This window comes from Aureobasidium subglaciale (assembly GCF_000721755.1).
Source record: "Aureobasidium subglaciale EXF-2481 unplaced genomic scaffold scaffold_0, whole genome shotgun sequence".
NCBI classification, from domain to species: domain Eukaryota; kingdom Fungi; phylum Ascomycota; class Dothideomycetes; order Dothideales; family Saccotheciaceae; genus Aureobasidium; species Aureobasidium subglaciale.
Genome location: NW_013566995.1, coordinates 22,110 through 35,649, shown reverse-complemented (window position 1 = coordinate 35,649; position 13,540 = coordinate 22,110). Strand labels below are relative to the sequence as shown.

The 13,540-nt window shown below is 50.5% G+C and overlaps 6 protein-coding genes across 6 annotated transcripts; 3 read left to right on the top strand and 3 right to left on the bottom strand.

Annotated features, from left to right (window-relative positions):
* Window positions 1-2,632: 2,632 nt before the first annotated feature.
* AUEXF2481DRAFT_24409 (uncharacterized protein) lies at window positions 2,633-3,571 on the top strand (the record flags this gene model as incomplete). The annotated part of the gene is made up of 3 exons (XM_013493090.1): window positions 2,633-2,989; window positions 3,039-3,356; window positions 3,407-3,571. 3 exons carry the CDS (start codon window positions 2,633-2,635, stop codon window positions 3,569-3,571), a joined length of 840 nt encoding a protein of 279 aa, XP_013348544.1.
* A 1,348-nt stretch (window positions 3,572-4,919) lies between these two features.
* On the top strand, window positions 4,920-6,856 carry AUEXF2481DRAFT_34232 (uncharacterized protein). The gene is made up of 2 exons (XM_013493089.1): window positions 4,920-5,012; window positions 5,075-6,856. Exons 1-2 carry the CDS (start codon window positions 4,952-4,954, stop codon window positions 6,715-6,717), a joined length of 1,704 nt encoding a protein of 567 aa, XP_013348543.1. The 5' UTR covers window positions 4,920-4,951; the 3' UTR covers window positions 6,718-6,856.
* Window positions 6,857-7,726: 870 nt separating this feature from the next.
* On the top strand, window positions 7,727-8,258 carry AUEXF2481DRAFT_34231 (uncharacterized protein). The gene is made up of 2 exons (XM_013493088.1): window positions 7,727-8,169; window positions 8,219-8,258. The coding sequence occupies exon 1, from the start codon at window positions 7,769-7,771 to the stop codon at window positions 7,973-7,975; it is 207 nt and encodes a 68-aa protein (XP_013348542.1). The 5' UTR covers window positions 7,727-7,768; the 3' UTR covers window positions 7,976-8,169; window positions 8,219-8,258.
* On the bottom strand, window positions 7,867-9,870 carry AUEXF2481DRAFT_114361 (uncharacterized protein). Its single transcript, XM_013493086.1, has one exon. It carries the CDS (start codon window positions 9,474-9,476, stop codon window positions 8,202-8,204), a length of 1,275 nt encoding a protein of 424 aa, XP_013348540.1. The 5' UTR covers window positions 9,477-9,870; the 3' UTR covers window positions 7,867-8,201.
* Window positions 9,871-10,681: 811 nt separating this feature from the next.
* AUEXF2481DRAFT_24406 (uncharacterized protein) lies at window positions 10,682-11,098 on the bottom strand (the record flags this gene model as incomplete). Its single annotated transcript, XM_013493085.1, has 1 exon — window positions 10,682-11,098. The coding sequence occupies one exon, from the start codon at window positions 11,096-11,098 to the stop codon at window positions 10,682-10,684; it is 417 nt and encodes a 138-aa protein (XP_013348539.1).
* A 145-nt stretch (window positions 11,099-11,243) lies between these two features.
* AUEXF2481DRAFT_34229 (uncharacterized protein) lies at window positions 11,244-13,321 on the bottom strand. The gene is made up of 3 exons (XM_013493084.1): window positions 12,679-13,321; window positions 12,257-12,563; window positions 11,244-12,202 (listed from the first exon to the last, which is right to left on the bottom strand). The coding sequence occupies exons 1-3, from the start codon at window positions 13,045-13,047 to the stop codon at window positions 11,328-11,330; spliced, it is 1,551 nt and encodes a 516-aa protein (XP_013348538.1). The 5' UTR covers window positions 13,048-13,321; the 3' UTR covers window positions 11,244-11,327.
* Window positions 13,322-13,540: the final 219 nt, after the last annotated feature.

Below are 13,540 nucleotides of genomic sequence, written 5' to 3'. Positions count from 1 at the left end.
TACCATTCTTGCAGAGCCATCGCGATTACCTACCTTTCGAAGTACTTGCGCTCTGGAGTCAGCACCGAGCCGTTTCTTGGGCAAGTCTCGCCTGCCGATGAAGACGGTCCAGTGCGGTTCAGTACATCTTCTCTCCATCATGGATATCACCATCGTCATTATTCTCGATCAAAAACGATTCGGCACCGTCGATGATACGAACCTCGGCCGTAGCCATGCAAGACAATACCGTGCTGTGACTTCGTGACCTTCTTCAGTTCGGACACGCCGATGCTCTTAAAAATCACCTACCAGGTTCCGGACTGATCGATATTCTGGAAAGATGAAGTAACTGGAAGACAGCTCATTACTGAGGCATACAAGGCGCCGAGACTCCCTGAATGGTCGAACCGCATGTCCATGAGTGAGAAACAGAAAGTCTGGTTTCGGTGCCCACCACCGATGCCAGGTCTGGAAGCCACTCTGCCAGTACTATTTGGCATCTACCTGATGCCGAGCTGCATATCTTCGATTTGACTCGCTGAGCGAAACAGAGCCGTACCATCTCGAAATCCATCGGCCGCATCCGGCTGCGATGTACTGTGCGAGCACAGTATTCTACCATCCATCTAAAGTCGAACATGGCTGTCGACACGGTCTTGCCAGAGTCTGAAGAGTACTGCTCTTTGAGTCGACGCAATCAGCTGGAGAGATACTTACTAGTCGGAAGGAAACGCGCGACTGAATCCAAACGATGGATGCCCAAGCAGTTTTCACGGTCGTATTCCGTATTAGATAGGCACCAAGCGTCAAAACTGAAAACGATCGTGTGTATAATGGATGACGAGGTCAAACTTGATTCCAGACGATAGGATGGCTTGCATCCCGCATGGCCGAAAGTGTTGCTGCACGATTGATGCCCAGACCGAACTCTATCGGTTCTCCTGTAGGCCTTGGTTGCCTCAGTAGTCAAAGGTTTGAAGAGCTTCGTGTTTGCTAGAGTAGCAGAACCTCATCAGCTGAAGATTAATTCCGAGAACTTGATGAGTTGTACTGCCGGCTATCGCAGTCTCTATTGAGTTGTCGAATCAGGTAGGCGGTAAGTTTCTGCCGACAACCCTGGACTCAACCGCTCGTCCTCAATTCAAGATCCCTACCTTCTCCATCCACGAGAACCTCCGAAGATGCCTCGACTCAGATATCGGCTAGACGATACGGAGTTGACACAGGCCGATTTCCGTCTGCGCTCAACACTCTAAATGAACGAACGAAACCCAAAGAGTAATATATGGACCCTTGTCGCTCGTCCATGTCAGTGCTCTCGGCTAAGAATGACCGACGCCGTCAACTACCGAGCACAGGTCTCTCGACGAACTTTCACTCCTAGAGGGACCGCTTTCAGAAATTCAGCAGTCTTGTTTCCGCCGCAGTGCCTGAATGCCCTGGTCAACTCCCTTTCGCAGCCGACCTGATTGATTAATGCCTAGCTTGGTATGGGTCGCGCGACCCGCGAATCACCTCTTGATCTGGCGACATGCACTGTCGTGAACACGGCAGCAAGCTGTGGTCAGTGGTTTGCTAAATATCTGCTATCGCGTGTTTTATACTCGGCTCCACCCGCTTGATAACCTGCTTGACAGCTGAGAAAGACCCAATGGCATCTCGACCAAGACCTTTCGAGCAATGAACACAAGCCGACTGTAGAGAGGCATCGGTTCTTGTTCAATTGAAGCCTTTGTGGTCGTCTTGTAAATCCTAATTCTTCTCAAGAGAAACCTGCGATTGGCTATCCGGAGTTCCAACAGACGGCTTCTCGCAATTGCCGGTGGGATTGATCGTTCACCTGATATCGCTTCCATCAGGCTATAACTGATTAGGCACTATACAGCCTGACGATCACTGAGTCGCGACTCAACGTCCTTGACTCGCACCTCGCTACCAAGAACTTCATGGCGCATGCTCTATTTTGTTGTTGAGACGAACACATTTGGGGACAGAAGTTGAAAACACCCGGTTTGATGATCAGAGTTGTCGAGAATGCGTGCTTGACTGACTGCAAGATAGCCACGCTCCATAGAGGTGGTCATCATTCAAGGCGGCAGCTACTTGTGCTAAAGCAGCCACCACCTCCAGCCAGACACATCAATATTCTCCGACTTTCATGCATCAAGTGGCTACGCGCTCGTGGATCATCGCTACATAGTACGGACGTAGGGTCTTGACTCTTGTGTCAACCCACACCACTTCAGGAAGGCCATCCGCTTACCCTCATAATGCCATATTGGACCGAGTTTCGGGTCTCGATTACCCCGTGCGGTAAGTGGAGTGGCCAAGATGATTGGGGAATGTCCAACACTGTTACATTCCGAGCATCTGGACCGCTAGCATTACCTTCGAACAGGCTATACTACTACTCAGACATGGACTAAACCAATTCGACCTTCGGTCTTAATCAAGCTTATAGTCCAACCAGCGACAGGGAAGATTGACCGCAGATCGGTGTGGGTTCGAATAAAAACCTCGAATACGCAACCAATCATGGACACCACGGGAGGGAGTGGACGGCATTTATAAAAGACGGCATGATATCCATCATAATCCTCTGTGCTGAATTTCCTTTCTCGTCACCTCCACAGCCCAAGCAACCACAAGTATGTCGTCTACCGCCACCGACGTGAACCGCCCTTCAGGAGATGCTGTCTTTGAGAAGTCACACAACCTCAATGTCGTCTCCTCTCATAATGGCATGACCATCTCTCCGGAGCTCTTTGAGAAGTTATATCTCACACCCAAGACTCCCCGCCATGGTAACAACGTCAAGCGCTTCGCCAATGCCGTGCCTATGGGCTTCACTGGCTTCGTCATCTCGACTTTTACCTTCTCAATGATCTTGATGGGCTTCGCTGGTACTAGCAGTCTTGCTGGTGTTGTCGGTATCTTCTTCTTCACTGGTCCTGTTCTGCTCGGTCTTGCTGCCATTTTCGAATGGATCATGGGCAACTTCTTCACTGTAAGTCTAGCACAACAAACAACGACGTGAGACATACTGACAATCTCAGATGAACTCTTTGTCGCTCTTCTGTGTCTTCTGGCTCTCCTTCGGCATGATCCAACTTCCGTCCCTCGGTATCGCTGCATCTTACTCTCCCACTGGCGATGCTGCCGAGGGTGCTGCAAGCCCTGACTACAACAACGCTATTGCTCTCTACCTTGTTGTCTGGGGCTTTGCTTTCGTCACATACTTCATCTTCTCTCTCAAGACCAACGCCATCTTTGCTGGTATCTTCGGCTTCGCTGCCATTGCTGTTTACATCCTTGCTGGTGCTTACTTCCATGTCGCTACTGGTGATTACGCCATGGCTGGCAACCTCCAGATCGTAGGTTCTACGAATTGTACTCATCGCACACCATACTGACTTCAATTTAGGCTGGTGGTGCACTCCTTTTCGTCGTCGCTATCCTGGGTTGGTACATCACCTTTGTTATCATGGCCGCTGAGATGCGTCTGGGCATCAACTTCCCCGTCGGTGACCTGAGCCACCTCTGGCCCGCGACTGACGTTGAGTTGACCGAGATTGAGAAGCAAGCTTAAATCTAAGCTCCTTGTCGATTCAAGTATGTACAGGAGATATGATAATAGTGCTTTGAGTTATGGCATGTATGGTAGAAAGCGGTTTTATGCTTCTTGTTGGAAAAGTTTGCGAACGATATACCCCCTCGATCTTTTCTTGTTTGCTTTTGATGGTTAGATAATATATTATATGATATGTGTGAACTTGTTTCTATGCTCTCTGCTATAATGTGTGCTTTAAGGCAGTAGGATACAGTTTGAGTTACTCCGTTCGTGTGATAGTAGCTTGTCCTTTTGTGTCGCTTATATAGCCAGATTTCTCGTGATGTAGGTACCTGAGTCGATGACTCCAATGCTGTAGGAAGAAGCTCATAGTAGCTGTCAAAAGGCATGATAAGTTTCGAAATCGCTCCAATCGCTGCTGAGAGGACATGGGTGGGACAACACCTAGCTGAAGAAAGGGCGAATCACAACGGCGAGCGTGCAGATTGAACCTGGCCTCTGGGCAAAAAGGAAAGGCAAGAGAGTGTCGCAGCAGCTTCCACGTCATTTACCGTAGAACCGAGAAGATAGAGGAAGCTGCCGCGACAAGTTAGACAGAAAACTAGATGGGTGTATATAGCTACCTTCTGTCGACGTCACTCCTCATCACAGCGAACGTTGACTTGTTTGGTGATCTAGACTGATTGGTGGAGGGGTTTGCGCCAGATAAAGTATTGCTATATTATATGAGACGTGTGCCTGAAGCTTGGTGAGTCTACATATTGTTTGCTGCACTTTTGGTAGTCGTGCGGAGTGAAATCCAATCACATTCACTTTCCCACACATGGCACACGCCGACTCGCGCCTTGCGAAGTTAGTTCTGTCTTCTTCCAGTCTGGAATTTCCAGCGACGACAAAAAATCACAACATGATGCATCGGGTCTCTTTGATCTTGATTCTGCTCATTATTCTGAGCCTGACTCATCTCGCCTACTCATGCCGCCCTCTGATGTGGGTCGTTGGACTTCGAAAAATCCCAAAGGCTGGAGAATCATCTTGAGATCGTGGAAATGCCGAATTCCATCATGGAATCTTGCCCATCGTCTTGACTGCAGTGACTGAAAGTTGTGACTGTGAAGTCGTTGTTTGGAGCATCGAAGTGTAGATTCGGGCGGTGAGCGGAGGTGGAAGCGGCGAGGGAGGAAATCTTGGCGGCGGTCAGGGTCGAGGTGGGGCAGGTGGACGGTCTCGCACGAAAAGTGAGTCAAGTTGTTGCTCTGTTACACCAAACTGTCGCATTCAATTCAAGTCGCCCGCAATACACAAGAGCACCTCAGCAACGTGCTCATCGTCACTCATTCTCCGGTCGAAGCCAACCACACGCACGACGTCAAGGCACAAAAGCTAGAAACAACAAACATGTCCGAAGGCACAGTCGAGGGCGCTCAGCCCCAGCAGAAGCCCGCTGCCGACGCAAAGGGTGTGTTTATGCGCCAACAGAGTCGCACGGCATAGTCAGCTGCTGACGCATCATCTTCACAGAGCAAAAGGACCAGAAGAAGGCACAGAAGGCCCAGGCCAAGCAGAAGAAGGAACCCAAGGTCGCCCAAGGCGGTGGAAAGAAGAAGATGGAAGGCGCTGCTCTTATCGGTATCGACGTGGCCAAGGAGGACGACCTCTCCGAATGGTACCAGCAGGTCATCACCAAGGGCGAGATGCTCGAGTTCACCGACGTTCCCGGCTGCTACATCTACGAACCCGGATCATACGGCATCTACGAGCGCATCCAGGACTTCTTCAATGCGCGCATCAGAAAGATGGGAGTGCGCAACTGCTACTTCCCCCTGTTCATCTCCGAGGCCAACCTGCAGCGCGAGAAGGATCACATAGAAGGTTTTGCCGCCGAAGTTGCCTGGGTCACTGAGGGTGGAAAGAACAAGCTGGAGAAGAGACTCGCCGTCCGTCCCACATCAGAGACGGCCATGTACGGCTACTTCTCAAAGAAGATCCGCTCTCACCGCGATCTTCCCCTCAAGCTCAACCAATGGAACAACGTCGTCCGCTGGGAGTTCAAGCACCCCATGCCCTTCATCCGTTCGCGCGAGTTCCTGTGGCAGGAGGGTCACACCGCCCACATGACCGAGGAGGAGGCCGGCAAGGAGGTCCTCCAGATTCTCGACTACTACGAGGCTATTTACCACGAATTGCTGGCAGTCCCCGTCGTCAAGGGCCGCAAGACTGTCGCCGAGCAGTTCCCCGGTGCCCACTACACCACCACCGTCGAAGGTTTCATTCCCTCCACTGGCCGCGGTATCCAGGCCGGTACTTCTCACTGTCTCGGTCAGCACTTTGCCAAGATGTTCGACATCACTGTTGAGGACCCTCACGCCAAGGAGGGTGAGAAGAAGGAGAAGCTCCACGTCTGGCAAAACTCATGGGGCCTGACAACTCGTTCTATCGGTATCATGATTCTCACTCACGGTGACAACAAGGGTCTGGTCATTCCTCCCCGCGTTGCCGAGATCCAGGCCATCATCGTCCCCGTTGGCATGACCGCAAAGACCACTGCCGAGGACCGTGAGAAGCACTACGCCGAGACCAACGCTATCAAGGACGCTCTTCTTGAGGCTGGTGTTCGTGCCGAGACTGACATGCGCGATGACCAGAGCCCCGGCTGGAAGTTCAACCACTGGGAACTCAAGGGTGTTCCCCTTCGTATCGAGTTCGGTCCCAAGGATAGTGCTAAAAAGGTCGTCACCATCGCTCGTCGTGATCAGCTCGCTGCTGGTAAGAGCGAGATCCCCATCGCCGACCTTGGCAAGGACATTCCTGCTCTTCTCGAGACCATCCAGAGCGACATGTTCCGCAAGGCCTCTGACGAGTTCCGCGACCACCGCAAGATCATCACCAAGTGGGACGACTTTGTCCCTGCCCTCAACGCCAAGAACACCTGTCTCATCCCCCACTGTTTGGTCCCTGACTGCGAGGACGAGATCAAGGAGCTCAGCTCAGGAAAGATTGAGGGCCAGGAGGTTGACGCCCGCGCTCCCTCTATGGGTGCCAAGTCTCTCTGCATTCCCTTCGACCAGCCCGCCGAGGGTCTCGTTCAAGGCGAAACCAAGTGTACCAACCCCAAGTGTGAGCGCAAGGCTGAGAAGTGGGTCATGTTCGGTCGCAGCTACTAAGCATATCACACATGGTGGTATCTAGAACGTTGTTGGACCTGGAATTTATCGCCGGAACAAAAACACGAATTGGAAGTTATGCATGATTGGGGGCACAAATTTCGCTTTTTCTCTTTGCAATGAAATATGACATCAAACGCCAATCTTCTATTTCCTCTTTGGCAGCACGTGAAGACTCGTTGTCAGGCTACTCAGCTGACTATATCAATAGATCTGATGCACGACAAGATCCATCGTCTTCTGTTCTTTTGATCAACATTAACAATATGTGCAGTACGGATGAATTGTATAAAGTTCTCGGTCCTATCGATTGGCCAGATCAGGTGGGACCACTTGAGGGAGTATATGAATGAGATGATATTTTTTCCAAAGGCATCTGAGAATTTCTACTCATGATGAATGGGCGTTTTCTTTCCCGAGCGAACAAGGATTCCGGCACCTTCTCGCCACTCGACGAAGATACAAATCATCCCCCTGGCATGAATGATCACCGCACAAACACACGCCGAGCTGCTCAAACGCGGACACCTTGCACGAAATCGGAAGAATTGAACTTTTGGAGAGCTGGATCTACACAAAAACTTCGAAGATATAAGCCCTACCGACACTTGAGTCTGCTCCTCAACTTACACGGCTCAAAAGAAGCAGATGCAAAGAACAGAAACAATGGACTAAGAAAGTCTAGGCTGGCTCTTCATGCTCGCAGTCAATGAACGGCGTCTGCAAGCGGAACCAACATATAATCGACCCCGAGATTAGGGAATAATGATGTAGGCTAGAAATCACAAAGCTCCATCTCCAACCGATGTTGTTCCAAGGACACACATAGTTACTCACTACTTAGTCGGAGGATCAACGGATACCCAGTCTTCACATGGCTGGCTCTCAATAAATACATCATCGTGAAAAAAGTTCGCTTCGAATACGGCTGGTCAGGATTACACTCCATCATTCATCTTTGATACACGATTGCTATTTCTTGTGTCTAGCTCTGCTGCAGGTATCCTATCGCTGACAACAAGTCTCTCAAGACCAGTCAACTGTGAAGAAAATGAACGACTGCCCCATAGCACCACGCGGCATATCGACAGCACGGCTTGGGGAGCTGAGTACACCGAAAATTAGCCATCCAATCCCAGGCGCTCTCAGCATCCGATCAGGAAACGTCAATGCCGCCGCGCCTTCACCGCGCCTTCCCAGTACTCCGAGCTTCGCGATACGTCCAGCTACACCTACAACACGACCCCCAACCCCCTAGAAGACGCAAGCCAAAGCCTCCATCTCCTTGAAGGATCGAGAAGTCAGTGATGGAGAGAGATGAGGAGTTAAGGATGCGTAGAGCTGAGAGTCAGAGAGTGAAAGTTAGGCGGAAAAGTTTGGTTCAATCGATAATCGGTAGCTGGTTTGGGGAGAGAAGTTTGTGCTCCGCAGCGTACCTCGGAAACTATTTTGGTATCAACGTGATGCTCTATTTTGTCTATGATCTAACCCCTAAGACCAGCAAAGTAGAATTGCTGGAGCGCAGTCGAAGCCATGGGCACAGGATATCTCAACAATCTCGCCTTCTCAACAGCAGTCTCCAACCTCTTTACTACATCTTGAGCAGCAGCACAAGAGGCAAGACTCCAGTCATCCTTCTCCAGCATGGCAGGAATGTGCTTGGTGTACATGTCACACCAGCCAGCGGCCTTTGAAATGATCTCACACATGAGCTTGCGGTCCATACCAAGGTGCTTGCAGAAGGCCATTGCCTCTACACTGGCGGCAAGGTGGACACCAGCGAGGAGGTCGTTGACGGTGTCGGCTGAGACCTGGTGGTTCGAGTGCATCTTGACGTCCGCGGTGGACTTTTCCTTGACTAGCGAGGCTGATGCAGAGGGAATGTACATTGTAACCAGCTTTGCGTCGTCGTCTCTGAGGAGACCTGCCTGAAGACCTTGGAGATAACATTGCTCGGCGCAGTCGGCGAGGGGAGTGGGCCAGTAACCTGAGCGAGCGGTGGCAGTGACGATGCCGCAGTCCTTGAGGATGATACCCAGTGCTGACAAAGGCGACCAGTCGTCTGCCAACATGTGTGGTGCGCGGTTCTCGAACATGAAAGATGTGCCGTCATTCTCCTTGACATGCTCGTATACTTTTTGGGTGTTGAGGCCGACAGTGGCAGCGAGACCCATGGCTTCTGATGAGAGAATGATGTTTGTGGCAGCAAGAAGTTGGTGAATGGTCTTTACTTTTGTGCCGCTGCTGATGCCACCTTGGATGCGGTAGAGGTTGCCAGACATGGTGTTGAGGATGTCCTTTGATGCTTCGACTTCCTCTTCCTTTCCAGCAGCGAAGATACTGAGAGTTCCGTTCGCAGCACGAATGGTACCTCCTGAGACGGGACAGTCGAGGAGCTTGACGTCTGATCTGCCAGCATCGTCCAGCTTTTGCCTCAGCTCGTGTAGGTATGCGGGAGGTGTCGTTGAGAGAAGGATGATGGTCTTGTTCTGGCCGAGACCCTTGATGGCCGGGTTGTCGCCGTCAAAGAGAGCAGAGCTGGTTTGGAGATGGTTGGCCACCATAATGCAGAGGTAGTCGACATCCGTTGCTGTCTCCTGTGTTGTCTTTGCTGCCTTGCCACCTTCCTTGACCAGAGCGTCGACTAGCGGTTGTGCCAAATCGAAACCTTTGACGTTGTATCCTTCTCTTGCAAGGTTGATAGCTACACCACCTCCCATGGCACCGAGGCCAATAAAGCCAACATCTTTCAAGCCCATGATGTATGATGTAATGTTCCTTGATCTCGAGGTTCAACTTGCAATCGTATGATTTTTAAGTCTAACAGAAAGTGGATCTGATCTGGTGTTTTGGTAGAATCAATTCAGCTATTGGAGGGAGAGAAATAGCAGAAAAGTGTATCCAGAGATTATAAAGGGCGTGATGGCATCAACATATGTCGGGAAAGTGGTCGCGGGGTACTTTCTTCCAAACCCCACACGGCGAGAAAGCCGAATGGAGATGCCGCAGCATTCGGCGGCTGTTTCTCCGACGGGTCTTTAGCCGTTTCGGACATCACATGAATGTTGTTGTGGGGAGAAGACCGAGGGCACGGCTTTCCATGCACGGTAACAAGAAGAGAAGGTGGCTCTCGGCATCTGCCTCGGGGCTGTCGACAACTTAGGACCCTGTGTTTGCGCCGAGAAGCAACGACCGAGATGGCCTGAGATATGTTGACTGAACCACATTTGGTGAATATTCCAAACTCCTATCTCCAACTGAAAGCACTCCTGTGTTTGAGTGAAGCAAAAGGATTACAGAAGCTGAAGAATACAGAAGAGCAAAACAAACTTCCCACTACTAAGGCTCAGTTGTATAGAGCCCGTTCGTGGGAGGAAAGAAAGCAACTTAATGGTTTCGTTTCTAGGAACAAGGGTGGGAGCGTCAGAGGCTCAAATGATCGAGGATGGCGAAAATCGAACTCAGGACCTCCTATGCGTCAAGTCCAACCTAGAGTTGGCGCTTGACCGCTGGGTCACCACCGCCTGGTGATAAAGCGATGGGGATATGGAGGTGGTTGGCAGGCTGGTATATATGCCTTCCAGTAGGCGGCTCTTCTCTCTCATGGTGTTGGCGCTTTTTGGCCTGCCAACGTTTGATATGCGTGTCTGCTCTGCGCGCCTGAACGCGATCGCTTCTGTGTTCGACATGTACACGTCGACTGATCTTGACATAAGGCCCTCGTCGACCTCATCCGGTGCTGAGCCATCTCCTTCCTGGTCAGATCTGATCTCTTGCGTTCTTGATGTCTCGGCGACCTGCTGTGCCTTTTCTTGAGAATCCTGCTAGCCTTTTCCTCCGCCTTGCCTTCGTCACGAGCGCTCCGCCTCGGTCTTCATCTGCCTGCAACTCTTATGGCTTCCATAGCGCCGCTGCTCCCTTCTCATTTGAGGTTGTGTCTTGCCAAATGCAACCTCCGATCTCTTCAGCCCTTGACTCCAACCCTCCCAATCTCGCCCTCCATATCCTTCGCCGCCTTCATATTCTCCGTCCCCACCAACCCTCCCTGCAGCAAAAACACCACTTCCCCTTTCATTCCCTTGCCATCCTCAGACTGGCTCTTGTCAAGTGAATACCCAACGCTCAAATCACAGCGATTGCACTTGTGGAAATAGCGTTTCTCGAATCCGTCTTCAAGACGGATGATAGTGGGTGCAGTATCGAGGGTCGTGTTTGTTAGAAGCGCGTAGTGGTTGGTGGTTGCAGAGAGGTCGGGGAGTGGAAGGATGAGGGAGGAATCGCTGGTTCGTGGTTTTAGGGTCGAGAGGGGTGTTGTGGTTGCGAGGACGAGTTGGGTACAGATGCAGTGGTATGTGTGTATTATCTTTTCCGGCGACGACATGTTGAGCGATTTGGTTGTGATCGTTGATTACATGGAAGTCTAGCTTCGTGGATGGTTTGAGAAAGTTGATCTGACGCGCCAAGATTTCATGATACGTCACCTTCGCGATGAAGTCGCATCATCTTAGGCTTCTCATCAGCAGATACGTAAGGTACTTTTCATATCATTTGACAGACTATGCTAAGACATCCGTAACTCCAGTCTACTGTGTACATCTATATACCAAGCTCTAAGCGTTTTCCTCGTCGTCTCCATGCTTTTCGATCCTTCCAACAGCCTCCGCAGGCAGATATCTAATTGTCACAAACAATATCAAAGTCATGGTAAACATAACCACCCACACCAGATATCCATGGAAAATCTGCGTCTTGACGCTAGTAGCGTACAGACTGGCGAACAATCCTGGGGCTACCGCGCGGATACCAGCAACCATACTTAAAGCGACAGCGTTCATCGTGCCCAACACAGCGGGAGAAGGCGAAACGTTGTTGACGCATAGCTGGACACAAGTAAATGCCATACTAGCACTGCTGCCGATGAACATAATGATGGGCAGTATGACATAGAAGGCCGTCTTGACTCCTTGTCTACGTGCGTATTGCAAGAGTGGGTTGCTGACACAGCCGATGGGGAAAATGAATCCGCAGTATCTCAACACACCGCCAGTGTTGAAACGGCGTTGCATCGGCGGGAAGATAAATAGCAACCAGAAGGCTTGAGAGATGCCAGCGAGTCCGAGGAAGAGTGAGATTTGAAGTGGAGAGAAGCCATAGCCACCAAGAGGGACACTCGTGTACCAGAAGACAGGAAGGACGGCAGTGTTTGCAAGCCCCTGAAGTGAGACGAAACACCAAAGGAAGAGAGTGAATCCAACACCGGGCTGTTTCATCAACTCCAAAGTCGACATGGGTGGCTCCGTAGGCTTTCCACTATTGTCTTTCGCGGATTCCAGAGTCTCATTGAGATAGATGGCCGAGATCAGAGCGGCACTGAACCCGAAGAAGCTGGCAACGATCAAGGGAAGTGCATAGGGGAACTCCTCGAAGAACCAGACGCCTCCAAATACACGAGGATACTGGGTCGCGGGAGTAGCTAGAGCACCACCTGAAGCCATTTATCAGTATGATCCTCGACTTCACATTCTAACATAATACATACCAATGACAGGTCCAAGGAAGATGCCGATATTGCCGGCAAATGCAAACCAACTGAATGCCTTCGCCTGTGTCTTGTAGGTGGAATTCTCCGAGAGCATAGTCCTGACAGTGACAATCGTGCCAGAGAAGACTCCGGCCATGCAGCGGAACAAGACCATCTGCCAGATAGTTCTACTGAAGCCAAACAAGACGGTCATGATAGAGACACCGATGATAGAGTACACGAGAACAGGCTTGCGACCATATCGATCTGCTGCACGACCCCAAGAGATCATGAATATCATCTGCGTGAGGGAGAAAAGCGACTCCTGTGCCCTGTGTCAGCGTTTCCGAATGTCATATCTTTAGTTTAAACACAGAAACGGTAGTCCAGTATAGTCTGTACACCCAGATGACCTTCAAGATGATAGAAATCATACTTACAATCAATCCACTGTAAAAGCCAACATCTTCCTCCTTGACACCTCCAACCTCAAAAATCATCTGATTAATAAAGGGAAAGATGGAGAAAAACGCAATCGGCTCCACAAGTCGTCCATAGCACAGAAGAATAATTTGACCAACAGGAAATGGCTTATCTTCATCTTCATCATTTGGGTCATCTTCGACAGTGTTTGCGCCATTGATCTTGTTGATTTCTAGTGTTTCCGAATCGGCTTGGGTGATGGGATTTTCTGAGGACGCTGCCAGTAGAGGCGTGGTTTCGGAAGCATGAGGGTTTGCGTGTGGCGGTGGGTGTATGGTATTGATGGCTGACACCACCAGATTCGACGCTTTGTCTATGCCAGACATGACTGAGATGCTGCACTCAAGAAGGCGAGTGTATGACCAAAGTGTAACAATCTTAGCAGAGTGCTCCAGGTATGATGTTCTATGGATGGATGTTGACAGAGTCAATGTTCGACAATCATGCAGGATGTTATCGTGTCCAATGATGCAGGAGTACTGCGACAATTTATATGTGTACTGGAATCTGAGCCGCGCACGGCTGTCAAGGCAGTCACAGGCTTACGAATGCAACGTTGAGCTGATGAGTGGGAAGGATTGACGAGATTGTGCACGCGAGAGAATAATGAAGAGTCCACTCGGGTCAATTAGATTGAATGTTGTTCCCGAAGGCACGAGCTCCCTCTCTATCTTCGGCAAACTTGTACTCTGAGTCCTTGACGGCGGAGAACGAGATAGGAAGGTGGCATTTGGAGGATCGAAATATAGTGGTCTGTGCGTCATGGATCTACAAGACCTTCTCGATATTCCTACTCGCTGACCGCTTGCATTGCATGTC

Coding starts and splice junctions, on each gene's coding strand:
- AUEXF2481DRAFT_34232 (XM_013493089.1), top strand. CDS start 4,952: ATGTCCGAAGGCACAGTCGAGGGCGCTCAGCCCCAGCAGAAGCCCGCT. Junction 5,013..5,074: donor GCCCGCTGCCGACGCAAAGG/GTGTGTTTATGC, acceptor TCATCTTCACAG/AGCAAAAGGACCAGAAGAAG.
- AUEXF2481DRAFT_34231 (XM_013493088.1), top strand. CDS start 7,769: ATGAACGACTGCCCCATAGCACCACGCGGCATATCGACAGCACGGCTT.
- AUEXF2481DRAFT_114361 (XM_013493086.1), bottom strand. CDS start 9,476: ATGGGCTTGAAAGATGTTGGCTTTATTGGCCTCGGTGCCATGGGAGGT.
- AUEXF2481DRAFT_34229 (XM_013493084.1), bottom strand. CDS start 13,047: ATGTCTGGCATAGACAAAGCGTCGAATCTGGTGGTGTCAGCCATCAAT. Junction 12,564..12,678: donor GCTTTTACAGTGGATTGATT/GTAAGTATGATT, acceptor CACAGGGCACAG/GAGTCGCTTTTCTCCCTCAC. Junction 12,203..12,256: donor CTTCCTTGGACCTGTCATTG/GTATGTATTATG, acceptor AAATGGCTTCAG/GTGGTGCTCTAGCTACTCCC.